Source organism: Oncorhynchus keta, unplaced genomic scaffold (assembly GCF_023373465.1).
Source record: "Oncorhynchus keta strain PuntledgeMale-10-30-2019 unplaced genomic scaffold, Oket_V2 Un_contig_1172_pilon_pilon, whole genome shotgun sequence".
In the NCBI taxonomy this organism is placed as follows: domain Eukaryota; kingdom Metazoa; phylum Chordata; class Actinopteri; order Salmoniformes; family Salmonidae; genus Oncorhynchus; species Oncorhynchus keta.
Genome location: NW_026277603.1, coordinates 360 through 20,000, shown reverse-complemented (window position 1 = coordinate 20,000; position 19,641 = coordinate 360). Strand labels below are relative to the sequence as shown.

General features: G+C 45.8%; 1 protein-coding gene across 1 annotated transcript in view; it reads right to left on the bottom strand.

The window, feature by feature from the left end:
• LOC127917597 (intermembrane lipid transfer protein VPS13B-like) overlaps window positions 1-18,954 on the bottom strand; it is a 21,752-nt gene extending 2,798 nt beyond the window's left edge. The window contains exons 1-4 of the mRNA XM_052500671.1: window positions 18,912-18,954; window positions 9,405-9,581; window positions 6,684-6,854; window positions 3,717-3,893 (exon numbers count right to left, since the gene is read on the bottom strand). Coding sequence (XP_052356631.1) covers window positions 3,717-3,893; window positions 6,684-6,854; window positions 9,405-9,581; window positions 18,912-18,954 — 568 coding nt within the window. The remainder of the gene's footprint in view (window positions 1-3,716; window positions 3,894-6,683; window positions 6,855-9,404; window positions 9,582-18,911) is intronic.
• Window positions 18,955-19,641: the final 687 nt, after the last annotated feature.

The following is a 19,641-nucleotide window of genomic DNA, read 5'->3' as shown; positions in this document are numbered from 1 at the left end:
GGGCCCAGTTAATAAAGTCCAGGGCCCAGTTAATAAACAGCCCAGTTAATAAAGTATAGGGCCCAGTTAATAAACAGCCAATAAAGTCCAGGGCCCAGTTAATAAAGTCTAGGGCCCAGTTAATAAACAGCCCAGTTAATAAAGTCCAGGGCCCAGTTAATAAAGTCCAGGGCCCAGTTAATAAACAGCCCAGTTAATAAAGTCCAGGGCCCAGTTAATAAACAGCCCAGTTAATAAAGTGGGCATTAATAAACAGCCCAGTTAATAAAGTCTAGCCTACCAGCCCAGTTAATAAAGTACAGGGCCCAGTTAATAAACAGCCCAGTTAATAAACAGCCCAGAATAAAGTCTAGGGCCCAGTTAATAAACAGCCCAGTTAATAAAGTCCAGGGCCCAGTTAATAAACAGCCCAGTTAATAAAGTCCAGGGCCCAGTTAATAAACAGCCCAGTTAATAAAGTCCAGGGCCCAGTTAATAAACAGCCCAGTTAATAAAGTCCAGGGCCCAGTTAATAAACAGCCCAGTTAATAAAGTCTAGGGCCCAGTTAATAAACAGCCCAGTTAATAAAGTCTAGGTCCCAGTTAATAAACAGCCCAGTTAATAAAGTCCAGGGCCCAGTTAATAAACAGCCCAGTTAATAAAGTCCAAGGCCCAGTTAATAAAGTCTAGGGCCCAGTTAATAAACAGCCCAGTTAATAAAGTCCAGGGCCCAGTTAATAAACAGCCCAGTTAATTAACCCTCCAGGGCCCAGTTAATAAACAGCCCAGTTAATTAACCCTCCAGGGCCCAGTTACAAACAGCCCAGTTAATAAAGTCCAGGGCCCAGTTAATAATCCTCCAGGGCCCAGTTAATAATCCCTCCAGTGCCCAGTTAATTAACCCTCCAGGGCCCAGTTAATAAACAGCCCAGTTAATAAACCCTCCAGGGCCCAGTTAACAAACAGCCCAGTTAATAAAGTCCAGGGCCCAGTTAGTAAACCAGGGCCCAGTTAGTAAACCCTCCAGGGCCCAGTTAGTAAACCGCTCCAGGGCCCAGTTAACAAACAGCCCAGTTAATAAAGTCCAGGGCCCAGTTAGTAAACCCTCCAGGGCCCAGTTAGTAAACCCTCCAGGGCCCAGTTAGTAAACCCTCCAGGGCCCAGCTAGTAAACACTCCAGGGCCAAGAGGACTGAACTGTCCTACACCTGCTAGATAGCATAGCTAAGACCGCTACCACCCCACAGACTGGGCATTACATTCTGTTAGCCTACCACTATGCTAGGACTGCTACCACCCCACAGACTGGGCATTACATTCTGTTAGCCTACTACTATGCTAGGACCGCTACCACCCCACAGACTGGGCATTACATTCTGTTAGCCTACCACTATGCTAGGACCGCTACCACCCCACAGACTGGGCATTACATTCTGTTAGCCTACCACTATGCTAGGACTGCTACCACCCCACAGACTGGGCATTACATTCTGTTAGCCTACCACTATGCTAGGACCGCTACCACCCCACAGACTGGGCATTACATTCTGTTAGCCTACCACTATGCTAGGACCGCTACCACCCCACAGACTGGGCATTACATTCTGTTAGCCTACCACTATGCTAGGACCGCTACCACCCCACAGACTGGGCATTACATTCTGTTAGCCTACCACTATGCTAGGACCGCTACCACCCCACAGACTGGGCATTAGATTCTGTTAGCCTACCACTATGCTAGGACCGCTACCACCCCACAGACTGGGTATTACATTCTGTTAGCCTACCACTATGCTAGGACCGCTACCACCCCACAGACTGGGCATTACATCCTGTTAGCCTACCGCTATGCTAGGACCGCTACCACCCTATAGACTGGGTATTACAGCCTGTTAGCATACCGGTATGCTAGGACTGCTACCACCCTATAGACTGGGTATTACAGCCTGTTAGCATACCGGTACGCTAGGACTGCTACCACCCCATAGACTGGGTATTGCATCCTGTTAGCATACCGCTACGGTAGGACCGCTAGGGCTCCTTGGAGGGAGCATTACTACTGTGTGTTGGCATACCGCCAGGACCCCAGGACAGAACACTACAGCAGGCCTACAGTACTGTTGAGGGAGGGAGTAATCTGTATGTTAGCATACCGCTAGGACCCCAGGGAGGAGAAATCTGTATGTTAGCATACCGCTAGGACAGAACACTACAGCAGGCCTACAGTACTGTTGAGGGAGGGAGTAATCTGTATGTTAGTATACCGCTAGGACCCCAGGACAGAACACTACAGCAGGCCTACAGTACTGTTGAGGGAGTAATCTGTATGTTAGCATACCGCTAGGACCCCCAGGTAGGAGTAATCTGTATGTTAGCATACCGCTAGGACCCCCAGGGAGGGAGTAATCTGTATGTTAGCATACCGCTAGGACCCCCAGGGAGGGAGTAATCTGTATGTTAGCATACCGCTAGGACCCCCAGGGAGGGAGTAATCTGTATGTTAGCATACCGCTAGGACCCCAGGGAGGGAGTAATCTGTATGTTAGCATACCGCTAGGACCCCCAGGGAGGGAGTAATCTGTATGTTAGCATACCGCTAGGACCCCAGGAGGGAGAACTGTATGTTAGAACAGACCCCCAGGAGGGAGTAATCTGTATGTTAGGCTATGAGGGAGTAATCTGTATGTTAGCATACCGCTAGGACCCCCAGGGAGGGAGTAATCTGTATGTTAGCATACCGCTAGGACCCCCAGGGAGGGGTAATCTGTATGTTAGCATACCGCTAGGACCCCCAGGGAGGGAAATCTGTATGTTAGCATACCGCTAGGACCCCCAGGGAGGGAGTAATCTGTATGTTAGAATACCGCTAGGACCCCCAGGGAGGGAGTAATCTGTATGTTAGCATACCGCTATGAACCCCAGGGAGGGAGCAATCTGTATGTTAGCATATCGCTAGGACCCCCAGGGAGGGAGTAATCTGTATGTTAGAATACCGCTAGGAGGGGGACTTGTAGTCAAGTGTAAAAACGTTGAAATGCTCCCATACAATAAACTTTAACGTTTTTGACCAGAAGGTCTCTTTGTCAGGCCTGAATAAGCTGTGTTGGGTGGACTGGAGGTGTGTCCACTACTGTGTTGGGTGGACTGGAGGTGTGTCCACTACTGTGTTGGGTGGACTGGAGGTGTGTCCACTACTGTGTTGGGTGGACTGGAGGTGTGTCCACTACTGTGTTGGGTGGACTGGAGGTGTGTCCACTACTGTGTTGGGTGGACTGGAGGTGTGTCCACTACTGTGTTGGGTGGACTGGAGGTGTGTCCACTACTGTGTTGGGTGGACTGGAGGTGTGTCCACTACTGTGTTGGGTGGACTGGATGTGTCAACTACTGTGTTGGGGGACAGGTAAAATAAAGTGTTGGGTGGACTGGGTGTGTCCAATTTGTTCTTAGGTTATCCACTACTGTGTTGGGTGGACTGGAGGTATGCCACTTGTGTTGGGTGGACTGGAGGTTATCCACTACTGTGTTGGGTGGACAGTCATGTGTGCACTACTGTGTTGGGTGGACTGGAGGTGTGTCCACTACTGGTTGGGTCGAACCCACTACCCTGGAACGTGATGTGTCACAAACGATCTCAGGGACTGAAATAAATAATTAGTTCTTAGTTAACCTGCCAGTGGGAAAATAAAAGCTCAAATAAAATGTTTTTAAAACATAAACGGCGAAGTGTGTGAACCCACCGTGTCCCGTCTGCGAGACCAGCTCTGCAGCGCCCCCTATAGGTTTGGTAAAGACCCCCACGATGCCTTTCCCCACTCCAGAGATGACCCCTTTGGCCTTGCTGCCTGCTGAACTCTGCATCTCTGATCCCCTCTGGAAGTTCTGCATGGGCTGGTCCACGATGCCAGCTATCGCTCCTGGAGAGAACAGAGGATCACATATTACAACATGGGCTGGTCCACGATGCCCGCTATCGCTCCTGGAGAGAACAGAGGATCACATATTACACCATGGGCTGGTCCACGATGCCAGCTATCGCTCCTGGAGAGAACAGAGGATCACATATTACACCATGGGCTGGTCCACGATGCCAGCTATCGCTCCTGGAGAGAACAGAGGATCACATATTACAACATGGGCTGGTCCACGATGCCTGCTATCGCTCCTGGAGAGAACAGAGGATCACATATTACACCATGGGCTGGTCCACGATGCCAGCTATCGCTCCTGGAGAGAACAGAGGATCACATATTACAACATGGGCTGGTCCACGATGCCTGCTATCGCTCCTGGAGAGAACAGAGGATCACATATTACAACATGGGCTGGTCCACGATGCCAGCTATCGCTCCTGGAGAGAACAGAGGATCACATATTACAACATGGGCTGGTCCACGATGCCCGCTATCGCTCCTGGAGAGAACAGAGGATCAAGTATAGCATGTATTACAACAGAGGATCATGTAGTACAACAGGGTATCATGCCAGCTAGTACAACAGAGTATCAACATGGGCTGGTCCACGACTAGTACAACAGAGTATCATGTATTACAACAGAGTATCATGTAGTACAACAGAGTATCATGTATTACAACAGAGTATCATGTATTACAACAGAGTATCACGTATTACAACAGAGTAGTATGCATTACAACAGAGTATCATGTAGTACAACAGAGTATCATGTAGTACAACAGAGTAGTATGCATTACAACAGAGTGTCATGTAGTACAACAGAGTAGTATGCATTACAACAGAGTATCATGTATTACAGTATTATTGGTTCCTGAAGTTCTGGTCTATATCAAAGGGATATTGTATACCAGTAATGTTTGTGATTGACAGTGTGGATAGAGCAGTCCCACTAGAGTAGCATTTAACCTCCCAGCCAATCACAACATGGTCCTTGGAGCCAGAGTATCCCCAGAGTGTCATAAACAGTAGCATGTTTCTATTATTGTCTTTCTGAAACAGAGATATTGTATAAGAGTGTTTGTGATTGACCATGCTGGTCAGTCCACTGTAACCTACTGTCTGTCTGGCTGAGTGACTGACTGTCTCCACTGTACCTACTGTCTGTCTGGCTGATGACTGGTCTAACTGACTGTCTGTCTGGCTGAGTGACTGGCTAACTGACTGACTGTCTGTCTCCACTGTCTGTCTTTGAAACAGAGAGACCCTAGGTGTTTATTGGGACCATGCTGGTCTCCACTGTGCTGACTGTCTGTCTGGCTGAGTGACTGGCTAACTGACTGTCTGTCTGGCTGAGTGACTGGCTAACTGACTGACTGTCTGTCTCCACTGTCTGTCTTTGAAACAGAGAGACCCTAGGTGTTTATTGGGACCATGCTGGTCTCCACTGGCTGAGTGACTGTCTGTCTGGCTGAGTGACTGGCTAACTGACTGACTGTCTGTCTCCACTGTACCTACTGACTGTCTGGCTGAGTGACTGGCTAACTGACTGTCTGTCTGGCTGAGTGACTGGCTAACTGACTGACTGTCTGTCTCCACTGTACCTACTGTCTGTCTGGCTGAGTGACTGGCTAACTGACTGACTGTCTGTCTCCACTGTACCTACTGTCTGTCTGGCTGAGTGACTGGCTAACTGACTGACTGTCTGTCTCCACTGGCTGAGTGACTGTCTGTCTGGCTGAGCGACTGGCTAACTGACTGACTGTCTGTCTCCACTGTCTGAGTGACTGTCTGTCTGGCTGAGTGACTGGCTAACTGACTGACTGTCTGTCTCCACTGTCTGTCTTTGAAACAGAGAGACCCTTGGTGTTTATTGGGACCATGCTGGTCTCCACTGTGCTGCTGACTGTCTGTCTCCACTGTCTTTCTTTGAAACAGAGAGACCCTTGGTGTTTATTGGGACCATGCTGGTCTCCACTGTGCTGACTGTCTGTCTGGCTGAGCGACTGGCTAACTGACTGACTGTCTGTCTCCACTGTCTCTCTTTGAAACAGAGAGACCCTTGGTGTTTATTGGGACCATGCTGGTCTCCACTGTGCTGTCTGTCTGGCTGAGTGACTGGCTAACTGACTGACTGTCTGACTCCACTGTACCTACTGTCTGTCTGGCTGAGTGACTGGCTAACTGACTGTCTGTCTGGCTGAGTGACTGGCTAACTGACTGACTGTCTGTCTCCACTGTCTGTCTTTGAAACAGAGAGACCCTTGGTGTTTATTGGGACCATGCTGGTCTCCACTGTGCTGACTGTCTGTCTGGCTGAGTGACTGGCTAACTGACTGACTGTCTGTCTGTCTGGCTGAGTGACTGGCTAACTGACTGTCTGTCTGGCTGAGTGACTGGCTAACTGACTGACTGTCTGTCTCCACTGTCTGTCTTTGAAACAGAGAGACCCTTGGTGTTTATTGGGACCATGCTGGTCTCCACTGTGCTGACTGTCTGTCTGGCTGAGTGACTGGCTAACTGACTGACTGACTGACTGGCTAACTGACTGACTGAGTGACTGGCTAACTGGCTGGCTAACTGACTGACTGGCTAACTGACTGACTGTCTGGCTGAGTGACTGGCTAACTCACTGACTGACTGGCTGAGTGACTGGCTAACTGACTGACTGGCTAACTGACTGTCTGTCTGACTGAGTGACTGGCTGTCTGACTGAGTGACTGGCTAACTGACTGACTGGCTAACTGACTGACTGTCTGGCTGAGTGACTGGCTAACTGACTATACTCTACCCACCCAGTAGGCTGATGCCCAGTCTAGACAGGCCCTGTCTGAGTCCGTCCCCCAGGCTCTCAGGCAGCTGCCTCCTCCACTCCTCCTGCCTGGTATAGTGCTCCTCGTCCAGGGACAGCCGGTCCATGTTCCTGGCCAGGCTGGTCGCCAGGTTGGTGATGGACGTCAGCGTGCCTACAGGAAGAGAGGAGAATTATCTAACTGACTAACCTGTTCCCAGACCTGTTTGTGCTCTTGACAGGAGAATTATCTAACTGACTAACCTGTTCCCAGACCTGTTTGTGCTATTTAACAGGAGAATTATCTAACTGACTAACCTGTTCCCAGACCTGTTTGTGCTCTTGACAGGAGACGTATCTAACTGACTAACCTGTTCCCAGACCTGTTTGTGCTCTTGACAGAAGAATTATCTAACTGACTAACCTGTTCCCAGACCTGTTTGTGCTCTTGACAGGAGACGTATCTAACTGACTAACCTGTTCCCAGACCTGTTTGTGCTCTTGACAGGAGAATTATCTAACTGACTAACCTGTTCCCAGACCTGTTTAAAATATACAGGATTTAAAGGCACAATCCTGAGTTTATATTTCAGACCAATGGCTGCCTCGTCACTAGGGATGGCACCATTAGAGATGTAGTACCATTAGAGATGTGGTATGGTACCATTAGAGATGTGGTATGGTACCATTAGAGATGTGGTACCATTAGAGATGTGGTATGGTACCATTAGAGATGTGGTACCATTAGAGATGTGGTATGGTACCATTAGAGATGTGGTATGGTACCATTAGAGATGTGGTACCATTAGAGATGTGGTATGGTACCATTAGAGATGTGGTACCATTAGAGATGTGGTATGGTACCATTAGAGATGTGGTACCATTAGAGATGTGGTATGGTACCATTAGAGATGTGGTACCATTAGAGATGTGGTATGGTACCATTAGAGATGTGGTACCATTAGAGATGTGGTATGGTACCATTAGAGATGTGGTACCATTAGAGATGTGGTATGGTACCATTAGAGATGTGGTATGGTACCATTAGAGATGTGGTATGGTACCATTAGAGATGTATTAGAGATGTGGTATGGTACCATTAGAGATGTGGTACCATTAGAGATGTGGTACCATTAGAGATGTGGTATGGTACCATTAGAGATGTGGTATGGTACCATTAGAGATGTGGTACCATTAGAGATGTGGTATGGTACCATTAGAGATGTGGTACCATTAGAGATGTGGTACCATTAGAGATGTGGTATAGTACCATTAGAGATGTGGTACCATTAGAGATGTGGTACCATTAGAGATGTGGTATGGTACCATTAGAGATGTGGTATGGTACCATTAGAGATGTGGTATGGTACCATTAGAGATGTGGTACCATTAGAGATGTGGTATGGTACCATTAGAGATGTGGTATGGTACCATTAGAGATGTGTACCATTAGAGATGTGGTATGGTACCATTAGAGATGTGGTATGGTACCATTAAAGATGTGGTACCATTAGAGATGTGGTATGGTACCATTAGAGATGTATTAGAGATGTGGTATGGTACCATTAGAGATGTGTATGGTACCATTAGAGATGTGGTATGGTACCATTAGAGATGTGGTATGGTACCATTAGAGATGTGGTACCATTAGAGATGTGGTATGGTACCATTAGAGATGTGGTACCATTAGAGATGTGGTACCATTAGAGATGTGGTATGGTACCATTAGAGATGTGGTACCATTAGAGATGTGGTACCTTTAGAGATGTGGTATGGTACCATTAGAGATGTGGTATGGTACCATTAGAGATGTGGTATGGTACCATTAGAGATGTGGTACCATTAGAGATGTGGTACCATTAGAGATGTGGTACCATTAGAGATGTGGTACCATTAGAGATGTGGTACCATTAGAGATGCGGTACCATTAGAGATGTGGTACCATTAGAGATGTGGTATGGTACCATTAGAGATGTGGTACCATTAGAGATGTGGTATGGTACCATTAGAGATGTGGTATGGTACCATTAGAGATGTGGTATAGTACCATTAGAGATGTGGTATGGTACCTTTAGAGATGTGGTACCATTAGAGATGTGGTACCTTTAGAGATGTGGTATAGTACCATTAGAGATGTGGTATTGTACCATTAGAGATGTGGTATGGTACCATTAGAGATGTGGTATGGTACCATTAGAGATGTGGTATGGTACCATTAGAGATGTGGTACCATTAGAGATGTGGTATGGTACCATTAGAGATGTGGTATGGTACCATTAGAGATGTGGTATGGTACCATTAGAGATGTGGTACCATTAGAGATGTGGTATGGTACCATTAGAGATGTGGTATGGTACCATTAGAGATGTGGTATGGTACCATTAGAGATGTGGTATGGTACCATTAGAGATGTGGTACCATTAGAGATGTGGTACCATTAGAGATGTGGTATGGTACCATTAGAGATGTGGTATGGTACCATTAGAGATGTGGTACCATTAGAGATGTGGTACCATTAGAGATATGGTACCATTAGAGATGTGGTATGGTACCATTAGAGATGTGGTATAGTACCATTAGAGATGTGGTATGGTACCATTAGAGATGTGGTACCATTAGAGATGTGGTATGGTACCATTAGAGATGTGGTACCATTAGAGATGTGGTACCATTAGAGATGTGGTATGGTACCATTAGAGATGTGGTACCATTAGAGATGTGGTACCTTTAGAGATGTGTTTGACGAATGAGGTGGTTCCTCGTGACACTCCGCTGACGAAGGCCCCGGGGCCCCGGGTCAAACCCTCGTATGGCAGACGGAAGAAGTCTGATACTCCGTTACCGAAGGACCTCACCAGACTGGCAGGACTACCAAGGAGATCCAGAGACCCCACCACCCAGCCTGGAGAGAGGGAGGGAGAGAGAGAGAGGGAGGGAGAGAGAGAGAGGGGAGAGAGGGGAGAGAGAAAGGGAGAGAGAGAGGAGGGAGGGAGAGAGGGGAGAGAGGAGAGAGAGGGAGGAGAGAGGGAGAGGGAGAGAGAGAGAGGGAGAGAGGGAGAGAGAGAGCGAGGGAAGAGAGAGGGAGAGGGATCGAGAAAGAGAGAGAGAGGAGGAGAGAGAGAGAGAGAGAGAGAGAGGATCGGCAAAAGAGAGAGAGGGAGAGAGTGATAGATAGGGATCGAGCAAAAAAAGGGACATGAGAGTGAGAGCTGAATCGGCAAAGAAACAAGAGAGTGAGAGAGAGATTTTTCCCTCCCTCCAAAGAGAGAGTCCTCTAGAGAGTGAGAGAGAGCGATCGTGCGAAAAGAGAGATTCTGAGTGAGAGAGAGAGGAATCCCCCTCCCTCCCTCTCAGCGAGTGAGAGAGAGAGAGGATCATCTCTCTCTCCTCCTGCCTGGTCCCCCCTCTCCTCTCCTCTCTCTCCCCCTCTCTACAGCTGAGAGAGAGAGAGGGATCGAGCGACAGACCAGAGAGGGAGGGAGAGGGATCGAGAGAGAGAGAGATCAGTGAGAGGAGAGAGAGAGAGGGATCAGCGTAAGAGAGAGAGAGAGCGAAGAGAGAGGATCGAGAGAGAGAGTTATCGAGCTGAAAGAGAGAGTATCTAGAGAAAGGGAGAGGGATCGAGCGAGGAGATCGAGACCAGTTACATCGTGCTAAAGAGAGAGAGGATCGAGCGAAAGAGAGAGAGAGGATCGAGCAGACCAGAGAGAGGTATCGAGCGAAAGAGAGCGAGACGAGAGGATCGAGCGAGAGAGAGGGATCGAGCGAAAAGAGAGAGAGAGAGATCAGGATAAGCTGAGTCTAAAGAGAGAGAGAGGGATCGAGGCGAAAGAGAGAGAGAGGGATCGGCGAAAGAGAGAGAGGGATCGAGTCTAAAGAGAGAGAGGGATCGAGCCCAGATAGAGGGATCGAGTGAAAGAGAGAGAGAGGGATCAGACCAGAGAGAGGGTCAATTGCAGTCAAAAGAGAGAGAGAGGGATCGTCGAGTCGAAAAGACCAAGACAGGATCAGTGATAAGATAGAGAGAGTTCAATTGTCCCTCTAAGATCAGATAGAGTTTTCTAAAAGACCATAGAACTGTAAAACCATCGCGCATTAAAGACCAGTTTAAAACCATGAAAGATTACAGACCAGGGCATTTAAAACCATAGTCTATTAAGACAGCAGACAGCTGTAGTCTATTCCCTCCCAGATCAATTGTTCAAAAATCCTCACAGGAGATTTTCAAAACCCTCTGTATAGAAACAGACCAGTTATAGCTGTAGTCTATACAGACCAAAACCATGGCGCATGCCATGGCGCATTAAACCATGGCGACAACAGACTAACAGATTTTTCCCTGTACCTCCCTCCCTCCCTCCTACAGTGTAGTCTATACAGACCATTCTGTAGATACAGACCAGTATAGCTGTAGTCTATACAGACCAGATGTGTAGTCTATACAGACCAGATACAGCTGTGGTCTATACAGACCAGTTACAGCTGTAGTCTATACAGACCAGTATGCTGTACCATTACCAGATACAGCTGTAGTCTATACAGTCTATACAGACCAGATGTGGTCTATACAGACCAGATACAACTGTAGTCTATACAGACCATTAGTCTAGCTGGTCTATACAGGTACCTTAGTCTAGACCAGATACAGTGTAGTCTATGTACAGTATACAGACCAGTACAACTGTAGTCTAGACCGGATGCAACTGTAGTTAGACCAGACAGCTGTAGTCCATGGTACCAGTTGCAGCTGTGTAGTCTATACAGTCTATACAGACAGATACCATTAGAGATGCTGTAGTCTATACAGACCAGATACCAGTCTATACAGACCAGATACAGCTGTAGTCTATGGTGCCATTAGACCGATGTGTAGTCTATACTTTAGACCAGATACAACTGTAGTATACAGACCAGATACAGCTGTAGTCTAGAGATACAGCTGGTATGGTACCATTAGTCTATACAGCTCATGTAGTCTATGGTACCATTAGACCAGATGTGGTATGGTACCATTAGAGATACAACTGTAGTATGGTGACCATTATAGATACAGCTGTAGTATAGTACAGACCGTAATGACCAGACTGCTAGTCTGTACAGTCTATACAGACCAGATACAACTGTAGTCTATACAGACCAGATAATAGAGATGTGTCTATACAGACCAGTTACGGCTGTGGTCTATACAGACCGTAGTAGTCCAGACTGCTGTAGTCTATACAGTCTACCCAGATACAGCTGTAGTCTATGGTACAGCTTAGACCATTTACAGCTGTAGTCTATGACCAGATACCTGTAGTCTATACAGACCAGATACAGCTGTGTCTATACAGACCAGATACAGCTGTAGTCTATACAGACCAGTTACAGCTGTAGTCTATGGTATACAGACCATTAGAGCTGTAGTCTATACAGTCTATACAGACCAGATACAGCTGTATAGTACAGTCTATAGACCAGATGTGGTACCATCTATAGACCAGATACAGCTGTAGTATGTACAGTCATACAGACCAGATACAACTGTAGTCTATACAGACCAGTACAGCTGTAGTCTATACAGACCAGTGCTGTAGTCTATACAGACCAGATACAGCTGTAGTCTACCAGTCTATACAGACCAGATACAACTGTAGTCTATACAGACCAGATTGTAGTCTATACAGACCAGTACAGCTTGCAATGCTGTAGTCTATACCTCATACAGACCAGTTACAGCTGTACGATACAGGCCCAGATACAGCTGTAGTCCAGTCTATACAGACCAGTTACCTGTAGTCTATACAGACCAGACCAGATACAACTGTAAGAGCTGTAGTCTATACAGACCAGTTACAGCTGTAGTCTATACAGACCAGTCACCTGTAGTCTATACAGACCAGATACAGCTGTAGTCTATACAGTCTATACAGACCAGATACAGCTGTAGTCTATACAGACCAGTTACAACTGTAGTCTATACAGACCAGATACCTGTAGTCTATACAGACCAGAGGGAGGGAGGGGAGGAGATACAGCTGAGGTCTATACAGACCAGATACAGCTGGAGTCTATACAGACCAGATACAGCTGTAGTCTATACAGGGACCAGTTACAGCTGTAGTCTATACAGACCAGATACAACTGTAGTCTATACAGACCAGATACAGCTGTAGTCTATACAGACCAGAGCTGGTCTATACAGACCAGATACAAGGGAGTCTATACAGACCAGATACAGGGGTACTATAGTCTATACAGACCAGATACAGCTGTAGTCTATACAGACCAGTTACAGCTGTAGTCTATACAGACCAGATACAACTCTATACAGACCAGATACAGCTGTAGTCTATACAGTCTATACAGACCAGATACAGCTGAGAGACAGACCAGATACAGCTGACCAGATAGTCTATCAGTATACAGACCATTTACAGCTGTGTCTATACAAAAGATACAGCTGTAGTCTATACAGACCAGATACAGCTGTAGTCTATAAGCCAGATTGTACAGACCAGATACAGCTGCTATTACAGACCAGTTACAGCTGTAGTCTATACAACAGATTTTTACAGCTGTAGTCTCCCCCAGTCTATACAGACCAGATACAGCTGTAGTCTCCAGTCTATACAGACCAGATACAGCTGTATTCTATACAGTCTATACAGACCAGATACAACTGTAGTCTATACAGTCTATACAGACCAGATACAACTGTAGTCCCAGACCAGATACAGCTGTAGTCTATGTTACAGCTCTATACAGACCAGATACAGCTGTAGTCTATACAGTCTATACCCTACAACTGTAGTCTATACAGACCAGATAAACTGTAGTCTATACAGACCAGATACAGCTGTAGTCCATACAGACCAGATACAGCTGTAGTCTATACAGTCTATACAGACCAGGTACAGCTGTAGTCTATACAGACCAGATCAGCTGTAGTCTACAGACCAGATCAGCTGTAGTCTCAGACCCAGCTGTAGTCTATACAGTCTATACAGACCAGATACAGCTGTAGTCTATACAGTCTATACAGACCAGATACAGCTGTAGTCTATACAGACCAGATACAGCTGTAGTCTATACAGACCAGATACAGCTGTAGTCTATACAGACCAGATACAGCTGTGGTCTATACAGTCTATACAGACCAGATAAGCTGTAGTCTATACAGACCAGTTACAGCTGTAGTCTATACAGACCAGATACAGCTGTAGTCTATACAGACCAGATACAGCTGTAGTCTATACAGACCAGATACAACTGTAGTCTATACAGACCAGTTACAGCTGTAGTCTATACAGACCAGTTACAGCTGTAGTCTATACAGACCAGATACAGCTGTATACAGTCTATACAGACCAGATACAACTGTAGTCTATACAGACCAGTTACAGCTGTAGTCTATACAGACCAGTTACAGCTGTAGTCTATACAGACCAGTTACAGCTGTAGTCCATACAGACCAGATACAGCTGTAGTCTATACAGTCTATACAGACCAGTTACAGCTGTAGTCTATACAGACCAGATACAGCTCTATACAGACCATTTACAGCTGTAGTCTATACAGACCAGATACAGCTGTAGTCTATACAGACCAGATACAGCTGTAGTCTATACAGACCAGATACAGCTGTAGTCTATACAGACCAGTTACAGCTGTAGTCTATACAGACCAGTTACAGCTGTAGTCTATACAGACCAGTTACAGCTGTAGTCTATACAGACAGACCAGATACAGCTGTAGTCTGTACAGTCTATACAGACCAGATACAGCTGTAGTCTATACAGATACCCAGATACAACTGTAGTCTATACAGTCTACAGACCAGATACAACTGTAGTCTATACAGACCAGATACAGCTGTAGTCTATACAGACCAGTTACAGCTGTAGTCTATACAGACCAGATACAGCTGTAGTCTATACAGTCTATACAGACCAGATACAACTGTAGTCTATACAGACCAGATACAACTGTAGTCTATACAGACCAGATACAGCTGTAGTCCATACAGACCAGTTACAGCTGTAGTCTATACATACAGACCAGATACAGCTGTAGTCTATACAGTCTATACAGACCAGATACAGCTGTAGTCTATACAGTCTATACGACCAGATACAACTGTAGTCTATACAGTCTATACAGACCAGATACAACTGTAGTCTATACAGACCAGACAGCTGTAGTCTATACAGTTAAGCTGCAGTCCATACAGACCAGATACAGCTGTAGTCTATACAGTCTATGGGTAGACCAGCTGTACAGCCAGTCTATACAGACCAGATACAGCTGTAGTCTATACAGACCAGTTACAGCTGTAGTCTATACTGACCAGATCCAGTCCATACAGACCAGATACAGCTGTAGTCTATACAGTCTATACAGACCAGATACAGCTGTAGTCTATACAGACCAGTTCAGCTAGTCTACAGACCAGATACAGCTGTAGTCTATACAGTCTATACAGACCAGATACAGCTGTAGTCTATACAGTCTATACAGACCAGATACAGCTGTAGTCTATACAGACCAGATACAGACCTATACACCAGTCTGTAGTCTATACAGACCAGATACAACTGTAGTCTATACAGACCAGATACAGCTGTACAGTCTATACAGACCAGATACAGCTGTAGTCTATACAGACCAGATACAGCTGTAGTCAGTCTATACAGACCAGATACAGCTGTAGTCCATACAGACCAGATACAGCTGTAGTCTATACATACAACTGTAGTCTATACAGACCAGATACAGCTGTAGTCTATACAGTCTATACCAGTTACAACTGTAGTCTATACAGACCAGATACAGCTGTAGTCTATACAGACCAGATACAGCTGTAGTCTATACAGACCAGATACAGCTGTAGTCTATACAGTCTATACAGACCAGATACAGCTGTAGTCTATACAGTCTATACAGACCAGATACAGCTGTAGTCTATACAGACCAGATACAGCTGTAGTCTATACAGACCAGATACAGCTGTAGTCTATACAGACCAGATACAGCTGTAGTCTATACAGACCAGATCTATCTATACAGACCAGATACAGCTGTAGTCTATACAGACCCAGATACAGCTGTAGTCTATACAGTCTATACAGACCAGATACAGCTGTAGTCTATACAGACCAGATACAGCTGTAGTCTATACAGACCAGATACAACTGTAGTCTATACAGACCAGTTACAGCTGTAGTCTATACTATACAGACCAGTTACAACTGTAGTCTATACAGACCAGATACAGCTGCAACTGTACGTCTATACAGACCAGATACAACTGTAGTCTATACAGACCAGATACAACTGTAGTCTATACAGACCAGTACAGCTGTAGTCTATACAGACCAGTTACAGCTGTAGTCCATACAGACCAGATACAGCTGTAGTCTACAGTCTATACAGACCAGTTACAGCTGTAGTCTATACAGACCAGATACAGCTGTATTTACAGACCATTTACAGCTGTAGTCTATACAGACCAGATACAGCTGTAGTCTATACAGACCAGATACAGCTGTAGTCTATACAGACCAGATACAGCTGTAGTCTATACAGACCAGTTACAGCTGTAGTCTACAGACCAGTTACAGCTGTAGTCTATACAGACCAGTTACAGCTGTAGTCTATACAGTCTATACAGACCAGATACAGCTGTAGTCTATACAGTCTATACAGACCAGATACAGCTGTAGTCTATAAAGTCTATACAGACCAGATACAACTGTAGTCTATACAGTCTATACAGACCAGATACAACTGTAGTCTATACAGACCAGATACAGCTGTAGTCTATACAGACCAGTTACAGCTGTAGTCTATACAGACCAGATACAGCTGTAGTCTATACAGTCTATACAGACCAGATACAACTGTAGTCTATACAGACCAGATACAACTGTAGTCTATACAGACCAGATACAGCTGTAGTCCATACAGACCAGATACAGCTGTAGTCTATACAGTCTATACAGACCAGATACAGCTGTAGTCTATACAGTCTATACAGACCAGATACAGCTGTAGTCTATACAGTCTATACAGACCAGATACAACTGTAGTCTATACAGTCTATACAGACCAGATACAACTGTAGTCTATACAGACCAGATACAGCTGTAGTCTATACAGACAGCTGTAGTTACAGCCAGTAGCTGTAGTCTATACAGACCAGATACAGCTGTAGTCTATACAGTCTATACAGACCAGATACAACTGTAGTCTATACAGACCAGATACAACTGTAGTCTATACAGACCAGATACAGCTGTAGTCCATACAGACCAGATACAGCTGTAGTCTATACAGTCTATACAGACCAGATACAGCTGTAGTCAATACAGACCAGATACAGCTGTAGTCACAGACCAGATTAGTCTATACAGACCAGATACAGCTGTAGTCTATACAGTCTATACAGACCAGATACAGCTGTAGTCTATACAGTCTATACAGACCAGATACAGCTGTAGTCTATACAGACCAGATACAGCTGTAGTCTATACAGACCAGATACAGCTGTAGTCTATACAGACCAGATACAGCTGTAGTCTATACAGACCAGATACAGCTGTAGTCTATACAGTCTATACAGACCAGATACAGCTGTAGTCTATACAGTCTATACCAGACCAGATACAGCTGTAGTCTATACAGTCTATACAGACCAGATACAGCTGTAGTCTATACAGACCAGATACAGCTGTAGTCTATACAGACCAGATACAACTGTAGTCTATACAGACCAGTTACAGCTGTAGTCTATACAGACCAGTTACAACTGTAGTCTATACAGACCAGATACAGCTGTAGTCTATACAGTCTATACAGACCAGATACAACTGTAGTCTATACAGACCAGATACAACTGTAGTCTATACAGACCAGTTACAGCTAGCTGACCAGTCCTGCAGTCCATACAGACCAGATACAGCTGTAGTCTATACAGTCTATACAGACCAGTTACAGCTGTAGTCTATACAGACCAGATACAGCTGTAGTCTATACAGACCATTTACAGCTGTAGTCTATACAGACCAGATACAGCTGTAGTCTATACAGACCAGATACAGCTGTAGTCTATACAGACCAGTTACAGCTGTAGTCTATACAGACCAGTTACAGCTGTAGTCTATACAGACCAGTTACAGCTGTAGTCTATACAGTCTATACAGACCAGATACAGCTGTAGTCTGTACAGTCTATACAGACCAGATACAGCTGTAGTCTATACAGTCTATACAGACCAGATACAACTGTAGTCTATACAGTCTATACAGACCAGATACAACTGTAGTCTATACAGACCAGATACAGCTGTAGTCTATACAGACCAGTTACAGCTGTAGTCTATACAGACCAGATACAGCTGTAGTCTATACAGTCTATACAGACCAGATACAACTGTAGTCTATACAGACCAGATACAACTGTAGTCTATACAGACCAGATACAGCTGTAGTCCATACAGACCAGATACAGCTGTAGTCTATACAGTCTATACAGACCAGATACAGCTGTAGTCTATACAGACCAGATACAGCTGTAGTCTATACAGACCAGATACAGCTGTAGTCTATACAGACCAGATACAGCTGTAGTCTATACAGTCTATACAGACCAGATACAGCTGTAGTCTATACAGTCTATACAGACCAGATACAGCTGTAGTCTATACAGACCAGATACAGCTGTAGTCTATACAGACCAGATACAGCTGTAGTCTATACCAGACCAGATACAGCTGTAGTCTATACAGACTTACAGACCAGACCAGATACAGCTGTAGTCTATACAGTCTATACAGACCAGATACAGCTGTAGTCTATACAGTCTATACAGACCAGATACAGCTGTAGTCTGTACAGTCTATACAGACCAGATACAGCTGTAGTCTATACAGTCTATACAGACCAGATACAGCTGTAGTCTATACAGTCCAGATACAACTGTAGTCTATACAGACCAGATACAGCTGTAGTCTATACAGACCAGATACAGCTGTAGTCTATACAGTCTATACAGACCAGTTACAGCTGTAGTCTATACAGACCAGTTACTGCTGTATATATCTGGCTATTCAGGTGTAAATACACACACCCACTCACACACACCTCACACACACACACACACCCCACACACACACACACACACACACACACACACACACACACACACACACACACACACACACACACACACACGCACGCACACACACACACACCCCCACTCACCAGCCTGAACAGCGCCCCGGCAGCGTAGTGCATGGTGAGTGCGTGAATCAGCTGTCTGGCTGTAGTACAGAGCGGTCCTCTGTCGAACAGGGAGAACGACAACGGCGTGTGATCCGAGCGATGTAGAGCTTCAGGCGTGGATGCTGACCAACATGTCGACCGGCTGAATGACCAGGCGCTGCAGCCTTAGAGGGCTTACCAGGGCCGGGATGGACTGAAGGACGGTCTCCGGGGCAGGGGACCCCGTAGCGCTCCGGGAGGGGTTAGGGCCCGGGGAAGGAGCCAGGGCCGAGTCTGGGATGTAGGTGTGAGACAGAGTCTTGATGTAGTAGACAGAAGGTGTCCTCTAGGTAGAGACGGGCTGGTTTGATGTGGAAGGTCAGCTGGTCTCACACTGTAGCCCTCCTGTAGGAAATACAAGGCACCCAGTCAGTGACAACAGAACAGGGGCAGTTTTACCTCAACCAGCAGCAGGCTATTGAACAGAGGAGTGCCAGAGGACTCAGTGGGATACATGGCATGTCTGGGACGGTGTCTCACAAGGGGATACATGGCACGTCTGGACGGTGTCTCACAAGGGGATACATGGCATGGTCCTTCTGTAGCACAGTTGGTAGAGCATGGCGCTTGTAACGCAGGGTAGTGGGTTCGATTCCGGGACCACCCATCGTAGAATGTATGCACACACACATGACTGTAAGTCGCTTTGGATAAAAGCAC